The 19050-nt window shown below is 43.2% G+C and overlaps 2 protein-coding genes across 7 annotated transcripts in view; one reads left to right on the top strand and one right to left on the bottom strand.

The window, feature by feature from the left end:
* AARS2 (alanyl-tRNA synthetase 2, mitochondrial) overlaps positions 1–18078 on the top strand; it is a 71830-nt gene extending 53752 nt beyond the window's left edge. For all 4 annotated transcript variants that reach the window (XM_085887796.1, XM_085887797.1, XM_085887795.1 and 1 more), the window contains 3 exons: positions 8010–8093; positions 9744–9851; positions 17398–18078. In XM_085887796.1, coding sequence (XP_085743922.1) covers positions 8010–8093; positions 9744–9851; positions 17398–17574 — 369 coding nt within the window. In that variant the 3' untranslated portion in view covers positions 17575–18078. The remainder of the gene's footprint in view (positions 1–8009; positions 8094–9743; positions 9852–17397) is intronic.
* The window catches only part of TM7SF2 (transmembrane 7 superfamily member 2), a 68163-nt gene continuing 67176 nt past the window's right edge, over positions 18064–19050 (bottom strand). For all 3 annotated transcript variants that reach the window (XM_085887801.1, XM_085887799.1, XM_085887800.1), the window contains one exon: positions 18064–19024. In XM_085887801.1, coding sequence (XP_085743927.1) covers positions 18864–19024 — 161 coding nt within the window. In that variant the 3' untranslated portion in view covers positions 18064–18863. The remainder of the gene's footprint in view (positions 19025–19050) is intronic.

Raw genomic sequence — 19050 nt, forward strand, 5'->3', positions numbered from 1 at the left:
TCAGCTTTCGCCCTGCCGACTTCGTTCGCCTGAAGCCCGGTCGTGAGGGCGTCTGGATCATGCTGGGGGTCCAGTTCTGCCCCGAGGATCTGGTCCTTGAAGACCGCACAAGGCGGAAAGGTCAGACTCTCACCTCCAGCCGGACTGTACTCTGGGCTGAAGGTCCGAATAAAGACCGCTTTTGGTCCGATTCTTTTGTGTGTGCGTGTGCGTGTGTGTGGCGCCAGTCAGTTAAGTAGGAAATTGTATAAGTGCCGTGCTGTATATACGTGCCTTCTATATTCAGATAACTCTGCTCTTTTGTGTTCCCCTCCCTGCCTATTGTTAAATAAACATCCCCATTTGTGAAATGTATCCGCTCGTTCGTGTCCTTTTCTCCATTGGCTTAGTGTGCTGCGTGTTGGAAAATTAGCCAGGCTGTTGCCGCTGTAACGGGACATTTGGACTGACATATTTTGGCGATAAACTGCCCTGGTCGCACGCGGTTCGAGTACGCTAGCGGCTTGTTCCGTACGGGTGCCGTTGAGGGTGTGGAGACTCGCTAAATGGCCACGTGGAAATCTGAGTATTTTGAAAATTGGCAAATAACCTTGTACCACGTGGCAGAAATATTGACGCTTTACGGTCCGATAAGGGACCCGTACTTTTTCGGAGTTTCCGAAAAGATACTATCTAAATTCCGGGTGATCGGCGGAGTCGACTCTACTGCTCCACCTGGTGGTCGTGCTCGTCACCGACCCGCAACAATATATTCTTGCATCTTCCAGCACGTACACCTCATTGACTTGCATTATTGTGGAGAATCAACTCGTCTCCCAACTTCTTTTCAGAGCTAGCACTACATGATGTGGCATGATAGCACACCCCCCACCTGCCTTTCTCACTCACCTGCATCTAAACCTTGTTGGGACCCACGTGGGCCCACCGGCTCAACTATGGGTGAGGAAGGGGTCGCCAACACTTCCTGGCTTCCTCTCTCTCTCGCCCCCTGCTGGTCGTTTGTTTTCTGGGTGTGGTGTCATGGCCGCCGTGGGCTGCTGCTCTGTGTTGTGGTGAGTTTTCAGTGTCGTTTTCGTCCCTTCCCTCCCCCTCCCTCTTCCCTTCCTCTGATGTTCTGTGGTGTTTTTATTCGTGGTTTTTCTTCTCTATCAGAGAGAGAGAGAGAGAGAGAGAGAGAGAGAGAGAGAGAGAGAGAGAGAGAGAGAGAGAGAGAGAGAGAGAGAGAGAGAGAGAGAGAGAGAGAGAGAGAGAGAGAGAGAGAGAGAGAGAGAGAGAGAGAGAGAGAGAGAGAGAGAGAGAGAGAGAGAGAGAGAGAGAGAGAGAGAGAGAGAGAGAGAGAGAGAGAGAGAGAGAGAGAGAGAGAGAGAGAGAGAGAGAGAGAGAGAGAGAGAGAGAGAGAGAGAGAGAGAGAGAGAGAGAGAGAGAGAGAGAGAGAGAGAGAGAGAGAGAGAGAGAGAGAGAGAGAGAGAGAGAGAGAGAGAGAGAGAGAGAGAGAGAGAGAGAGAGAGAGAGAGAGAGAGAGAGAGAGAGAGAGATATATATATATATAGATATATATATAGATATATATATATAGATATATATATAGATATATATATAGATATATATATAGATATATATATATATATATATATATATATATGGCCCTCCCTTTGGGCACGGCCTACCCGTTTAGGTTAAGGATAGATTTTGCTTTGAGGTTTTGCTCTCTGCTTTAAACCTGTTTTATTTTAATTTATTTTGTTATCTTCTTTTAAGTTCGTTTTTGTTAACTCCCTCTTTCCCAAAGTCAGAGGAAGTTGGAGTGCCTTGTTGACTTCCTTTTCCCGAGGTAGGGAGGAGGTTGGGCCCCATGTACTTCAACATGGCGGCTGCTCGTTCACAGCAATATGCTGAATTCGAGCATTTATCATATAAACACGGTATAGCTTGCTCTCCACCGGAAGGTGTTATGGTGGAAGCGATTGTCATGGTAATCGGGAACATAATCGGTTTCGAAAAGGTACGTGCTGCTTCACGTATGAATAAGCGTGTGATCATTTTGTATCTGATGAAGCGTTCGTTGCTCCAATTGTTGAACAAGGCTTGGCCCTTGATTCTGGGACATTTGTAATGGCATACCCCCTTGACTCTTGTGCACAAAGGGTAGTAATTAGTTATCTCCCACCATTCCTAAAGAATGACTTGATGACGTAAAGAATGACTTTCAGCCTTGCAGCGCTATGGTGATTGTGTCTCTCCATTAATAATGCTGCCTGTCGGCTTCAAAGATATACGGGTAAGCCATGTTACGAGCTTCTGCAGACAAGTATTTATGTACTTAAAAAAGAATATGCTTCACTTAACATTATTATGAAGGTCACTTCAAATGGTCATAACTATCAAGTATATGTCTCCACCGATACCCTCAAGTGTTTTGGTTGTGGAGTGATTGGACATATGAAACAGTTCTGTCCACTCAGTCAGAAACAACCTCTCCTCAATGCTCCTAGTAATGATTTCCAGACTAATACTATCACTTTCACCTGAAATGATTATCCTCCCCCCAATGTTACTGACTCCGTCGGTAACGATCCCCTCCCCAGCATTACTGACACTGCTCGTAAGGTCTCTGCCTCCAATGTCACTGACTGTGCTCATAACGATCCTCTTCCGAACGTTACTGATTCTGTTGGTGACGATCCTTGCCTTTATATCAATATCACCAACTCGGTAAATAACGTTGAGCTTCAGTTGAATGTAGCAGCTTCCCTTTCAACAAATAAACAAGATAGGCCTTTAGTAATTTAATGAGTTGACACAAGCACTTGTAAAGAACAGATGGACACCACCAACGAGGGGTTCGTTACTGTTTCTAAAGTTAAAAAACGCAAGTCTGTTGTCAGAAACGTATCACCCTCTGGAAAACAACCAACTAACACGAGCATAAATGGCACTGAAATCTCACTTTCCAACCAATTTGCCTTGTTAGAAGAAGAGGAAAAATCGGATGTTTTACTCAATAATATTAATGATGATGGAGTAGATACCAAATCATTAATATTGAAAGACTGTATTCCTGACCCCCTAGAATGTACCGCTTCACAAAAGGGGGCCTCTCCCCATGACGAAGAGCAGTGTTACGAATGTCATGATAATGCTAAAACACCTAACCGAACTGACAAAACTGGTACTCCCACTGTGCCTGATGAATCTGAGGTCCCTGATCAAATTGATGAAACCTCCCTCCCATGTACAGTTACCCCAGTCAAAATCAACACACCGGATGTACAGATTGATCGTAATTTGGAGGCAGGCGTGCCTGTGACATCTAATCAAGTGACTGCTGAAGAACAGCAGGGTATTGTCGCAGATAGTATGGGGGGGATATGAGTTGGGACATCTTCTTCTGTCTCTGTTTCAAGTGATGCGGGTAGCGATACTTCTTCTCTAAAGCTCGAAGACACTTCTTCAATTTCCCCAGATACTATTCACACCTTGCACAAAAGTTTTCGAAAAAAGAATGTCAAAATTAAAGACAATTTTACAGTTCTATAAGACTTTATTCAAGTGACCCGAATAATGATTTCCAGACCTGATCGATACAATCTTACTGACCGTCAACGTCATCGTTTGAGGAAATTTTGAAGTCGTGCTCGGAACGAACTCAAAAATAATGGTTGATGCTGTTCTACCTGATGACCTCTGTCCTCTCCCCTCTTCATACCTTCGATGAAAATATCCATTGCAAGTTTAAATATCAATGGTGGTCGTAATTCTCTCCGTAAAGTGCAAGTTAAACAACTAATCGAGTGCAACAAGGTCGATATCTTATTACTACAAGAAACTCATTCCACTGACTCTTCTTCAGCTGAATGGAAATTATTTCTTAAAGGACATTGGTTCTTCAGCAGTCTTTCAAGTCTGATTGCCGGGATAGCCATCTCCTTTCAGCAAACTCTTCCTTTAACTTTAGTCTCCTTCAAAGAAATTGTAAAAGGAAATTTAGCTTCCCTGACCTTTTCCATTCGTCAGCAGCTTTTCACCATTGTCAATCTATATGCTCCCAGCACAAATCCTGAAAGATCTTCTTTTTTTGATTGTCTTAAATCATTTCTTGCTAATATCCCCCCAGACCACTTTCTATGTCTCGGAGGTGATTTTAATTGTACACTTAACCCCCCTCTTGATAGGAATGGTGCTGAGTCACATGCAGCCACTACAAGAGCTCTTGCTCGCTCCATTTCAAAATTCAAGTTGACTGACATTTGGCGACTGCAACATCAGACACAACAACAATTTACTTGGTGTAGCTTTTCTAACAATCGAGTGTCTTTAGCTCGACTTGATAAATTCTACGTTTCCAATCATTTTCTTAACCTTGTCTTAAACACCTCAATTCTCCCATCTGGGTTTTCTGATCACCATGTTGTTGTTATGCAGTTTCAATTGCCACGAGGTAAGAGGGGGAGCCATTATTGGAAGTTTAACACAGCACTTCTTCAAAATGATTTATTTGTTACTTCCTTTAAAACCTTTTGGGCACATTACATCACGATCAATCAGAAGTTCTCTTGTCAACATCAGTGGTGGGACAATACCAAAGTTCAAATTGGAGTTTTCTGTCAAAACTTCTCACGACACAGTACTCTGAATCGTGACATTGACATAGAATTAGTGAAGACACAAATTCTAAACTTGCAAAATACAGTGTCCTCCTCGAATGACAATAGACAGCAGCAAATGTTGCATAAAAAGAAAGCTCTTCTGAACGAGTTATTGGTTGAGAAGGCAAAAGGTGCACTCCTTCGAATGAGAATGATTCACCTACAGCAACTAAACACTCCCAGTAGTTTCTTCTTCAAGTTGGAAACAACTTCCAAAAATCAGAAACAAATATTATCCTTGCTTTCTGCTGATGGAAAGACGCTGACTGATCCAAGTGATATTAAACTCACCGTTAAAAATTATTTTTCAAACCTCTATTCTGCCAAGCACACTTCGTTAAACTACATGCATCATTTTACGACTTCCTAACCTGCACTTACTGAAACACAGAAATTGACTGTTGAAGGTGAAATAACCTTAGATGAACTTACAAGTGTTGTAAAAACCTTGCCCACCAGCAGAGCACCTGGGTTAGATGGGTTGCCAGTAGAATTCTATAGCGCTTTCTGGGATCTGCTGGGACCATGTCTATTAACAGTCTTTTAAGAAAGCATACAAACTGGTGAACATCCTTTGAGCTGCAGATGTGCTATCCTCTCACTTATCCCCAAAAAAGGTGACCTTCAACTTGTTGAGAACTGGCGCCCAATCTCTACTTTTTGCTGATTATAAAATCCTGTCCAAATTACTTGCCAATCATTGAAAAGTTATAATAGGACACATTGTAACTCCTGACCAGTCCTATTGCATTCCTGGTCGATCAATATTTAACAATATATTTTCTGTTCGTGATTTGATTTCGATTTGCCATTATCAGAACATCAATACTGGGCTGATCTTTCTCGATCAAGAAAAAGCTTTCAATAACGTTGACCATTCATATTTATTTGAAGTTTTAAAGAGGTTTGGGTTTGGATCTTTCTTTATTTCCTGCATTAAGTTGCTGTATCACAATAATTCCAGTCTACTAAACATTAATAACAGTTTGTGTTCACCTTTTCCAGTTCAGTGAGGCATTAGACAAGGTCTCCCTCTTTCTGGGTACCTGTACTCCCTTTTCATTGAACCCTTACTCATTCATTTACACCACAAGCTCTCTGGTTTTTCAGTGGTACCTTCAGTTAAGGTTCTTGCATATGTTGATGATCTGTGTGTAATTGTCAACACTCAATCTGACATTGCTGCTCTTACAAATGCTCTACAAAATTTTAATCTTGCATCTTCTGCTACTGTTAACTGGAGAAAGAGTGGAGTGTTGTGCCTTGGTCCTTCAGAGTTATTTATCCCACCTCCGCTGTGTAATGCCTTGCAGTGGAGGCATGATGGTGTTAAACATCTGGGTGTTTTTCTTGGGAACGTGACTTTCTCTTTAAAAAAAAATTGGGACCAGATGGTGGATCAAATCTCTCACACCCTTAATTGCTGGAAAAGTTTATCCAGCTTACTGTCTTACAGAGGTAGAGTGCTAATAATCAATAATTTAGCTGCTTCCAAACTCTGGCATGGGATGGATTGCCTTACAACCCCCCAAATCACAAATCCTGAATTTGCAACGTATCCTTGTTAACTTTTTCTGGAACGGTATGGACCAGCTCCGAGCAGATCTTCTGAGTGTCCCGCTAGAAAAAGGCGGTCAAGGACTCGTGGACATTACGAGCAAAATACTGTCCTTTTGACCGACTACCTTGTGTCAACTTCTATACAAGGAGGTCTTGTCCTGGTGGCCGCTGGCTTCCTGTTTGCTCCTGCAAGCTGGTAAGCTCAAGTGTGGACTTGAACTTGTTCTACTTGATCTGCAGCGAGATGACACCTCCTTACTGCCCTCCTTCTATCAAAGTCTCCTAAATGCCAGTCAAATGCCTCTTTCCAGTGCGAAACAAGGATTCGTATAAATTTAGTAATTTCATGCGTGAACCTGTTTTTTTACAACAGCCTCTTTCACCATGACTTTCAAAGCAGGTCCTTCATTCAATCCTTCATTGAATCTGGCTTCTTCCTTGTGAAAGACTTTGTCAATCACACATATTCTGAATGGCAGACTCCGAACCAGATATTGGAAGCTTGCAATGTTAAATCAACACGAATAACTGGACTAATTCTATGTTCAATTGTTAAAGTTTTCAATCTTTTTAATTTATCGTGGCCTCAATCACATGATGTTCAAGGTGCAAGTACAACACAACCTGACTTCCCTGATTTCGTTTTTTTTCTAATACTCCTTCCATCAAGCCTCTACAGACATGAACAAAGACTGCTATGTATGTGCAATGTCTCAATGTTATTACCTCTGCCAACCCCAATAATGCACTGACGACCCACTGGAAAGAGCTTCTGCCCGCAGAGGTTCCATCATCTCTCACCTGGTGTTCCATGTACACATCACCTGTATCTAAACGTGCCGGAGACATACAGTGGAGACTCGCACACTATTCCTTGACTTGAAACGTTTTTCTCAAAAGATTGAACCTTGTTTTGTCCGATGAATGTCCTTTTTGCCATCAATCCGAGGATGTTTTCCATGCTTATGTTGGTTGTCAAAGGTTGATCCCACTGTTTAAACTCTTGAAACTTTTTTTTCCAAAGATTAGGCTTTTGCTTTTCATTCAATTATTTTTTGCATACCGGTATCGAACAAGAATGTCAGAATTGAAGTTGCTAATTTCCTGCTCGCTGAAGCGAAACTCGCAATATACATCACTCGCAAGAGGATGATTTCTGGTGTTAATTCACAGGAATGCAGCGCTCTGCTTGCCTTTAAAGGCTCTGTGTGTGCCCGTCTCAAAATGGAATTGCTGTTTTATCGAGAGTTTGCGAATTAATGGCTTCATTGACAAATGGTGTACAATTGAAGTATTGTGCAGGGTGGAAGGAGAAAATTTACTCTTATTGTATTAATTTAACATCTTGAGTTATTCCTGTTCCTGATTCACGTTTTGATTGAATCTGCACAATGTTGCATCACTTGTTTCTTTTTGTAATAAGTCACTCATGATCTCAATCACAATCTCACTCTCTCAATCACAATCTCACCCTCATCTCGATATCTATCTCTCTCACTCTCACTATCTCTCTCACTCTCACTATCTCTATCACTCTCACTATCTCTATCACTCTCACTATCTCTATCACTCTCACTATCTCTATCTCACTCACTCTATCTCTCCCTCTCTCTCACACAACTTCCTCATCAATTTAAAGGTTCCAGTTAGCAAATTGTTTTTGTTTTTTTATCATTATTTATTATGATTGTTGTAGCTCTCTTTGTTGAGGAAAAGGCAGTCAGAAATGTCCATTGATATAAGCTTGGCAATATGTTTGTATTGCACCAGTTTTATTTGAAGATATTGCTTTTCTAATTGCAGGCAAGTAAAAAGGCTCACGATTTGCTTCAACACCATATTGGCAGCTCTGTTCTTGTGGGCACCATTGATGCTGAAAACATTTCGGTTCGTTGCATCTTCCCTTCTCATTATAGGCCACCTCTGCACTGTACTTTTTATGGATTTGGTACCTGTACAGTACCTATAGAAAGTCTACACCACCTTTTAAAATTTTCACCTTTTGTTGCCTTGTACCTCAAAATTAAATCAGACTTTTCCCATCTTTATTTACACATGGTAACTCACAACTTCCAAGTGAAAAAAAAAAAATTCTTCAAATTTCAGAAAATTAATTTAAAATACAAAACAAGAATATATTGCTTGGATAAGTGTCCACCTCCCCTTATAATGTCAATTGTAAATTAGCTCAGGTGTAACCAAACACCTTCAAAATCACACACCAAGTTAATTGGCCTCCACCTGTGTTAAATTTCAGTGATTCTGATTATTTCAGGATAAAATCAACTCTTCCTGCAGGTTTCCTCTGCTGGATAGTGCATTTCACAGCAAAGACTCAACCATGAGTACCAAGGAGCTTTCAAAAGACATGCTGGATAAAGTTGTGGAAAAGCACAGATCAGGAAATGGGTATAAAAATATTTTAAAGGTCTTGAATATCCTTTGGAGCACAGTCAAGACAATCGTTAAGAGATGGAAGGCATGTGGTACCACCAAGACCCTGCATGGATCAGGCCGTCCCACCAAGCTGGATGACCAAATAAGGAAGAGACTTATCAGAGAGGCCACCAAGAGGCCAATGGAAACTTTGAAAAAGCTTCAGGCCTTTCTGGCAAAGACTGGTCACTGTGTGCATGTGACCACAATATACCAAGCACTCCAAGTCTGGCCTGTACGGAAGAGTGGCAAGAAGGAAGCCATTACTCAAAAAACACTCCTGAGATTCTGAAGCCACGTGGCAAAAAGTTTTGTGGTCTGATGAAACAAAGATGGAACTTTTGGCTGAAATACAAAACGTTACGTTTGGCGCAAAACCAACACAGCACATCTCCTAAGAACACTATCCTGACAATGAAGCATGGTGGTGGCAGCATCATGTTATGGGGATGTTTCTCATCAGGGATTGGGGCACTTGGTCAGTATAAAAGAGAAAAATACAGAAAAATCCGAGAGCAAAACCTGATGCTGAAATTGGGACGGAAGTTCGCCTTTCAGCATGACGACTCGAAGCACACAGCCAAAGCTACACTGCAGTGGCTAAGGAACAAAAATATAAATGTTCCTTATGTGGCTCAGTCGGAGCCCCGATCTCAATCCAATCCAAAACCTGTGGCATGACTTGACTGCTGTCCATCATTGGTCCCCACGCAACTTCACTGAGCTTGAACAGTCTTGTACAGAATGGGCAAATATTGCCCAATCAAGGTGTGCAAAGTTGATAGAGACCTATCCTATCCCAACACTCACAGCTGTAATTGCTGTCAAAGGTGCTTCCACCAAGTATTAACTCAGAGGGGTGGACACTTATCCAAGATATTCTAGTTTTTGTATTTTAAATTAATTTTCTGAAATTTGTGGAATTTGTTCTTCACTTGGAAGTTGTGGGTTACGATGTAAAAAGTCTGATTTAAGGCAATTTAATTTCAGGCTATAATGCAACAAAAGGGGAAAATTTTGAAAGGGGGTATAGACTTTCTCGAGGTATTGTATATGTAAAAGTAATCACAGATTCCAATGGCAATGCATTCTGTTTCACAGGTACTTGTTAAAACTGCACGGAAATCATGTGAAAATGTTCACCGGCCTGCATTGCTGTTCAGCACACAACCTTCTGGCAAGGTGCTTCTCGCCTGCCATGTCCCTCAGGTAACAAGTAATTCTGTTCTTGACTTGTATGTGAATACGAGTCACTCCATCTTCTGTAGGTGATGAAAAGCATCATTGGATATACTGTAGCTGATACTTTTCATTATTCCCATTCTTTGCATGTGATACTGTTCATATACATTTTAAAATGGAGAGATTTTCATCGCTCTCGGTGGAATATTTTTCGAAGATAAGCTTCTGGTGCAGCAAAGAAAGAATGGGAATGATGGACAAACTTATTCCACAACTGCATAACTTGCAAACTGAAGCATGTGCCAAACCTCAAACAGAATGTCTAACTGTCAAATCCTCCAAATCTCTTGTATCCAACCCTTCCTGTTCTGTCCTCATCTTACTCTCACATACCCACTGTCTACTGGGCCCTGTGTCCATCTCACATGAGAAGGTAAAGAAAGTTCTGTCTGGCCTGTTTTCAAATCCTTCTCTGCCCTAATCAATCAATCTCTTTTGAGTGTCTCCCCTCTGAAATAATTCAGCAAACGTCACCCATCTACAAGAATGGTGCAAAAACAGACCCCACCAACCCATAGGCCGGTGAACTTGCTTCCAATTACAAGCAAAGTCATGGAATCTATTATTGCTTCCAGCAAGGCTTTCCTGTTTTCAAACAGCCTTATCTCTCACCATCAGTTTGGATCTGTCCAGGTCGTTCAATTAAGAACATACTGCTGCGACTCTCAGCAACAATTGGAGGCCGTAAATCTCAAACAAATCAGAACCATCTTCTTGGACATATCTAAGACACTTGACAGTGTGGCATCCTTCTCTGCATGCCAAGCTTGCTGCCTGCAGCATACAAGCCACCCTCACATCTGGCTTTCTCACTTCTTGCACTCATTGAGTCAATGCATTGCTATCAATGGAACTCCCTTTTCTTGTGGAAGCCAGAGTGCTCCAAGGCAGTGTTTTTGGATTTATTCTTACTCTTCAGCATAAATGATTTCTGATGCTCTGGAAAATCTCTTCCTTTGACTCCTTACCGTCGTGTACAGTACCTGCATCACTCTCCTTATCTATAATTTATTAGATGCAGGTATGACAAAAATAACATTATTTTCAATCCCAGAAAATCTGTCTCACCCTATCGCTCTGGAAGGATCATCAAATTAATCCAGCTCTCTGTTTCCATGGTGATAAACTGAATAATGTTAAGACCTATAAGCTCAAGAGATAACCTCAATCAGCAAAGCTGGCCTCCAAAGCCTGCTGAAGAATGTGTATCTTCAATTGTTCACAGTCTTTTCTTAAAATTAGAACCACTCTCAGCTGAAAAGACATTTGTCCAAAGCTCAATGGAGTACTGCTCTCCCATGTGGGTTGGTGCACCAGCATCACAACTGTCTTTCCTGTATTCTGTCGAATCTAAAGCTCTCCATATTATTGGCACCTTCCATGATGAGGTCAAAGTATAAGACCTATTGTTTTCACATTACAGATAGGTCAGTTGCCTATTTTTTTTTTTAACCTCCTCTGATCCGGTTTGCTTCCTGTGCTCTCTCAACCAACAATCTCTCCTTTGATCTTCTGGGTTGTACATGTTCTTCCAGTAACCACCTCTTGGTTAAACTTACAAAATCCTGCATTACCACCCACTTCCACTCTTTTCTGTCATTTGTAGAAATATCTCCTTCTGGAGATCGAATTGCATTCTTCTCTCCAGGGCTTCAAGCATGCGGTACACCATCATGTCATGTTACCTCAACATGATATTTTATACACCCAATAATTATATCTTAATTTCAGATTACTGTTTTGTGTCTCTCTCTTTCTCTCTTTCTCTCTTTTGCTTGTTTGTCCAACTGTGGCTCTACCATAAATACGTTGCCTCCTTACATGATAAACTCACTTTCCATGAGCCTACATTTTGTATCTAAAAAGCCACTAATACAGGGTGGTGCAGAGCTGATTGACACATTTCAGACTGCTCTCCTGTCCGAGGGGTGGGGTGGGAACTTTTGGGGTTGTGGAACCATTTTTCTAAGATTATGCACTATGACTGGTCGAAGCCACCTTCCTGATGTTATCTACCATAAATAATAAATTGCAAGCTTTGAACATAAACCTCGTGTGTTTCAATGATCGTATATCCAAATGTAAATATGCATTTCAATAAAATAGACGTTATCAAAGCCTTTCGACTTGCACTCCTCAGGATTAAACTGCAAGCAGATGAAGAAGAAATACCAAACTCTCACTTAAAGTTAAAATGCAATGTCGTCAACGTTTGGTTGAGAGAAAGAAAGGACGGGATTACCAGTCTGTCTGTTACCTGGACGGGGATGTTTGATCTGGTTTTCCAAACCAGATCAAACACACTGTATCCCATTCTTACTATGCTGTTCAACCACGAGTGATTTTCACCACCCACCGGTTGCTTCTGTCAGTCCAAAAAGACATTCTGCCCACCTCTCATATAAGTAAGATTATTTACGAATTTCAGTGCCAGTGTGATTCTGGATATGTGGGCCGCACATCTTTGAGATTGAAGGATCATATTGAACAACACGTCCCTTTGGGGATCAGTCAACCGAATAGAGACAACCAACTCAGGCTTGTAAGAATGTACACAGTACGACAACTATTCCCTGTGCCTCTGCAATTGGTCACCATTTACTGAATAATCCTCAGTGTGCAGAGTAACATCGTATTGTCTGGTTTAAAATCCTGAGTAGAGGGCACAGTTTAGCTCACCTTCGTGCAATGGAGGCCACATTCATCAGATCAACCAATCCCATTCTTTGTAGATAGAAAGAATTTGTCTGAACTTTATATCTATTTTGACTATGATGGCTCTATTGTGTGACAACTCTACCACAGTCAAAATAGAGACATCATGAAAATCACCACCACCCACCCACTCCCCCCAACTAGCCCTCAGCGAATTAGCATTATGTTTCCACCGGTACTTTGGCGATTCATCTGTGCCTACTCATTATTCATGATGCTCTGTGCTTCCACCAATCAGGTAATCCCGTCCTTTTTTCTCTCAATCGATCAACATTGAGGACATTACATTGTAACTTTATAAATGAGAGTTTGGTGCTTCTTCTTAATCTGCTTGTGGTTTTATCCTGAGGATGTGCAAGTCAAAAAGCTTTGATGATGTCTATTTTATTGAAATGCATGTTTAAATTTTGTTGTACGAATGCAGTGTTTCCCAAACTTTTTTGAGCGCAACCCAAATCCGAGTGTGGTAAAAATCTCGCGACTCAAGCTTCAATCAGCATCTTTTTCCACGAAACATAATATCTATCTATAATTCCAACACTGTGTGTGTGTGTGTGTGTGTGTGTGTGTGTGTGTGTGTGTGTGTGTGTGTGTGTGTGTGTGTGTGTGTGTGTGTGTGTGGGTGTGTGTGTGTGTGCGTGTGGGTGTGGGTGTGTGTGTGTGTGTGTGTGTGTGTGTGTGTGTGTGTGTGTCCACTGTTTCTTAACAACCACTGGTCCGATCTAATTGAAACTTGCCAGATATATTGCTGGGGACCTGAAGATGTGTCTTTTCAAGGTTTGATATTAATCGGAAAAGTGCTTCCCAAGTTATGGCCATTTATTTACCAACCAATGACAAGACACGTTGTTGCGTGGTCGATGGGGAAGGGAAGCTCAGCCGCGTTCCCCATTACGGGTGACAACGTACGGGCTTCCGGATAATGATTTTGTGTATTCTAATAATTTCTCGATTTCTTATGCGCATTTATAGATAAACACAATACCCCAAGTTATGATCGTTTTCATATTAGACGATGCATAAATTTCGGTAACAGTGCTGGTATGCTCCGAACCAGGAAGTAAATTTTTTTTCTCTCTGTTCTCTTCTCTTTTTGTTTTTCCTTGCCACAACATTGCGAAAAGGTAAAATACGTTGGCGCTAATTGAATAATTGGGTATTAAAACTAAATTGCGAATAATCTGCGAACTTCCGGGTCACGCACGTACGGGCGAAGAAACGGCCTATGTGGTTGTTGTTTGTTGCTCGCTGTTTGAATATTTATTTATTATTATTATTTTTTTTTTTACGGGCACGTACTTGTCATAAAATCAGACAACCAGCACTAATACATGCTATATTAGTGTGAGGTGTAATTGCAGTTTCGTCTGCATCATGTCTTCGATGCGGGGCTCGATCTTGCTGAGCACAATGCGCATGTCGTGGCCGGGGTCGAGGCGATTGCGCGCCTTGGTTTTGATGACCGTCAGCGCCAAAAAGCCTTGCTCGTACAGATACGTGCTTGCAAACGGGAGCAGAACATTCATGACTTCGGCGCCGATTATGGGTTTTTCTTTCTTGACCGCAGTCCATAACTCTCCAAGTGATGCTTTGGCATGGAGTTGTCGATGGAACTCGTGATGAATGAGGAGTCGGAGCCGCTGGGATTACGGGTTTCTTGGGTCAAAACTAAGATCCAGGCTTTCGGTGACATCTTGGATGCTGCTGTCCTGTCTGTGTCTGTTTGTGGTGAGGATGTTGAGGTCGTGGAGAGATTCACTTACCTTAGCAGTGATATTCATGTCTCTGCTGGCTGCGAGTCAGAGGTCAATAGATGTCTGGGTCGGGCCTGGGGAGTCATGGATTCACTGGATCATGGGGTGTGGCGCTGCCGGTACCTGTGCGGGAGGACGAAAGTCCGAGTCTTCAGGTCCTTGGTACTTCCAGTCTTGCTCTATGGGTGCGAGACTTGGACTCTGACCAAGGATCTGAGACGGAGACTTAATTCCTTTGGTACCAGGTGTCTTCGGAGAATCCTTGGCTATCGCTGGTCGGATTTTGTGTCCAACGAGCGGTTGCTGAGAGAGACTCGGATGAGATTTGTTACCTGCATAGTCCGTGAGCGTCAGTTGCGGCTGTATGGACATGTGGCTCGTTTTCCTGATGCTGATCCTGCTCACCAGATTCTCTCAGCGAGGGAGTCTCGTGAGTGGAGGAGGCCAGTGGGCCGACCACGTGCCTCATGGTTGCAGCAGGTTGACCATCATCTCAAGGAGATGGGGATGGGCCTGGCATCTGCCTGGGGGATGGCCAGACGGAGGCCCCTGGAGTACCGGCGGAAAGTGGACACAGCGACGCGCTGTTCTGGCACATGCTCCCATACCTGACCTGACCTGACGCTTTGGCATGGAGTTGTCGATGGAACTCGTCGTGATGCAGCTCGATGAACTCTTCCTGCAGTCCATGGACATCCTCAGACAGGTCATCAACCTTAGCCTGGCACGGATTCCTGATATAGTGCTGGGATGCCAGATCTCTGTCTGGGATGTAGCGATCGAACTCGGTGATCAGGTTCTCCAAATGGTTCACCAGGATGGGCTTGATCACATCGAGCGCTCCAATCTCGTCGTCCTCCCACTCCTCCAAGTACTCGTTCAATGACGGAAATGCTGCTGTTCTTCCGCGCTCCAGTTTCCCCTTCCAGAGCAGCAGCTTTTCCTTGAAGGCCGACAGTTTCTCGGAGAGCGTGATGATGTTTTGATCCCTGCCTTGCATGGATGTGTTCAGTTCGTTCACTGAGGCGAAGACGTCGTTGAGGTAGCAGACTTTGAGCATCCAGGGCTTCTCGTGGAACCGGATGGCATGGCGATGGTTCTTCTCGTTGAGGAATATCTGCAGCTCTGTTCGTAGCTCCACTACACGACGCAGGACCTTGCCGCGGGAGAGCCATCTCACACTGGAGTAGAAGAGGAGATGTTGGAATTCAGACCCGAAGTCAACACACATCTTCTCGAACAGGCAAGAGTTCACGACGCTGGCTTTGACGAAGTTGACAACGGCGACAACCTCCTGCATCACTGCCGAAAGATCCGGCGACAGATGTTGCGCAGCAAGGTTCTCGCGATGCAAAAGGCAGTGGAAAATTCCGACGTTTGGATTGACTTGCTTGACTCGCGCAGTGAATCCCTGTCGAACACCAAGCATCGCAGGAGCGCCATCGGTGCACAGGCTCACACAGATTTCCCAGCTCAGGCCTTCTTCTTGTTGGAAGTTGTCTGCGACGTTGAAGATATCGGCGCCAGTTGTTGTCGTTTTCATTGGCGTGCAGAATAGAAATTCTTCCTCGAGGTCCGTCTCACCCTCGTACCTCCCGAAAATCAGGAGCTGGGCATCGTTTCCGTCATCCGTCGACTCATCGAGTTGGTAGCTCCATTTTCCCGCCTTCTTCATGCAGGCCACCACCTGGTCCTTTTATATCTAGCGAAAGGTCGACGATGCGGCTGCGAATCGTGTTGTCGGATAGCAAGATGGACTGCATTTTCTTAGCCGCGTCGTCGCCGCAGACGAGTCTGGCCATGTCCATGGCTGTGGGCTTGATGAGCTGTTCGCCGATCGTGTGTGGCTTCATCTTCCTTGCGATGCGTGACGAGGTAGGATGCCAGCGTCACTTGCTTGGCGGCCAAAAGCGCTGGATTCATCGCCGGCTCAAACCGGCTCCGCTTCAGAGCCGCTTCTCGGCGCTCGAAAAACTCACGATCCTTGTTGATGTGCTCCACATGCTTCGTCGCCAGATGCCTCTTCAGTTTGTTTTCCTTCAGCGATTCGTTGGACAGCACTTCAAAGCACAACACACATTGTGGCTTCACAGAACCACGATCACTGAAAGAAGTGAAGCTCACATCCAAAAATGCTTGCTTGTAGGAACGCTTTGCCATCCTGCAAAACGAAATGGGCGACAAGATCAGTCAGTGGAGTCAGTGTCAAGGCGAGCTGACACAAAACACGCAACGCAATGTGGAGCAGAAAACTGCGCTGTGCAGTCCAGCCAGCAAGGCAGATCACACAAAACAGCGTCTCGACTTGTCGGTCAGCCAATGTGAAGTGACCGGCCTGAGTTCGTCACCTCACAAAATTACTTCGGTTGCAGAGAGATTGAGTAATTGGAAAGGCGAGCTGGCGAAATGATTGGCCTGCAGTTAACCGTTTTGGGTGGATACAAAGTACTGAACGGTACTGAACGGCAAGAGTAGGTAGAAACGGAAGTGTCACTGCACCTCGGGCTGAATTATCGAGTGGAACGGTACCAAACGGCACTGTCCTACGATGTGGCGTTTGCGCGATTGCCTTTTACCCGCTTGATTTATAAAAAAAAAAAAATTTGCCGGGGTCCTCGCGACCCATTTTTGGACCCTTCGCGACCCACATTTGGATCACGACCCATAGTTTGGGAAACGCTATACTAATCGAATGTTTGTTTATATCCAAATGTCAGTCGGATCTACACCACCCTGTATGTATTGGTCGATGTTAAAGATCCCATAATGAATAATCCCTTTTGTGGTATAGGATATTGTGTGCTGGTACCCAAGTATGGCAAAAATGTCATGTTTCTCAGCCATAGATATATTAAGTTTATGGGTATCCCAATGCTTTGTTACAAGCAAAGGCATATCTAAATGCTGAGTTTGGGTTGCAGTAAAGAATTCCTTTGGACTTATTCCAGTCCATATCAAGTTTTTTTTTTTTTTTTTTTTTTTTTTTTTTTTTTTTTTTTTAAATAAATATTGCTACTCTATTCTCTGTTGTACACATTTTGCAGGAAACCACGAAACAACTATCAGCCTTGGCATGGCTGAGTGCAGTGTGTGAGCAAATGGACGGAAAAGCGAGTGGTACCGCAGTGTCTGCCAAAGGCATTTTGCCGACTGGTGTGGGAGATGTCTTGGCAACTGCTCTGACCTATCCTGGGCTTCAATTGTTACAATCTAAAGCCTAGAAGTAGCCATGGAGTTCAACACCATTTCCCCCCCTCCCCACCCCACACACAAAGGAAACTAGAATGGCACTTAGTAGACCGCATCCCTCCACCAGGCTGAACGGTTTACGGTTTGTATCCCACTGATAGGCTGGATCTGCATCTGGACCGTTCATCCTTGTCACACAGCAAAATCTAATCTTGTTACCTGCCCAGCTCATCCACCAAGTTTTGTCATAATCCCATTCACAACATTTTGAGATTTCATGCTATACTATACAGCACTGTATTGTTTTTAGCCCCATCTCTCAATGGTGAAGAATCACTTTTTTAAAACTTATTGGATTTGGATCTTCACCCAAATCGAATCAATTTGTCGTCACACAAACCCAACTTCTCCATCAAATTTCGTCCGAATCGGTCTTTGAGATACCCTGCTCACAGATAAACAGACGGGTGAAAACATAACCTCTGTCCACTTTCGGTGGTGAAGGTAAAAATGTAAATAAATTTTTAAATAGAGAATGTGTATTTTATTTGAAGTTTATTATTTTACAGTGCAACTGCATTGCATGAGGTTGCTGAAAAGTAATGCCTCCTATTCAAAGTGAGATACATCAATCTTTCTTCAACCGTGGTGAATATTTAGTTCTTAACATAATCACCACTGCAGTCCACACATTTCTACCAATGTTGAAGTTGTTTTGTGATGCTGACATGACTAGCGTTTCGCAGCGGTCTTATCGTCAGAATTAAAATGTTCGCCACGAAGGTGTTCCTTGAGATTGGGAAAGAGATGAAAATCTCACTGAGCTGGTGATCCTCCGTGGCAGTATTCCATTGACCTCTCTTGTACTCAGGATCATAATGGTGCACCCGACTCTCATCTTCAGCACTTGATGCTTCACAGCACTGACGTCGTGCTACCCTCTGCCATCTTGACTAATGCAGCACCGAGACATCTCATATCAGAATGATGAAACTTTGCATCCAGTTGTGGGAATAATTTGTTTGGCCTGTGCTTTGTTTAATTTGAATATCTTTACCTGTTTGAGTTGAAAAAAAAATAGGAGGCATTACTTTTTAGCACACCCTCGAAGATTAAGTTATTGCATTGTTGAAATCAAAATAAAATCTTCAAACTACAAGCACTGAAAGAGACAAAACAATGTGTATTATCCATAAATGTACAACACAGTGCTTGCTTGAAAATTGCAGGCACCAAATTCACTCTTTGTAACACCAGAGGTGATGCCTAAGATATTGAAGAGATCGAACATAAGAACACACCAATCAAAGGCAATACACCACTAGTAGAGGAAAGGGATGATGCGGTGGGGTACCCTTCGGCAGTACACCTGCCATGCTATACCATACTTTCTCTGGCATTGCAGCTCATCCCGTGCTGAACGGTGCATCAATAACGCAGCAAAATATATCACATAGAAGTAGGGCAGCACGTGTGTGAAACCTGCAAACACACCACGTCACTCGCAA

This window comes from Eptatretus burgeri, chromosome 7, assembly GCF_056783735.1.
Source record: "Eptatretus burgeri isolate ZD-2024b chromosome 7, Ebu_testis_v1, whole genome shotgun sequence".
In the NCBI taxonomy this organism is placed as follows: domain Eukaryota; kingdom Metazoa; phylum Chordata; class Myxini; order Myxiniformes; family Myxinidae; genus Eptatretus; species Eptatretus burgeri.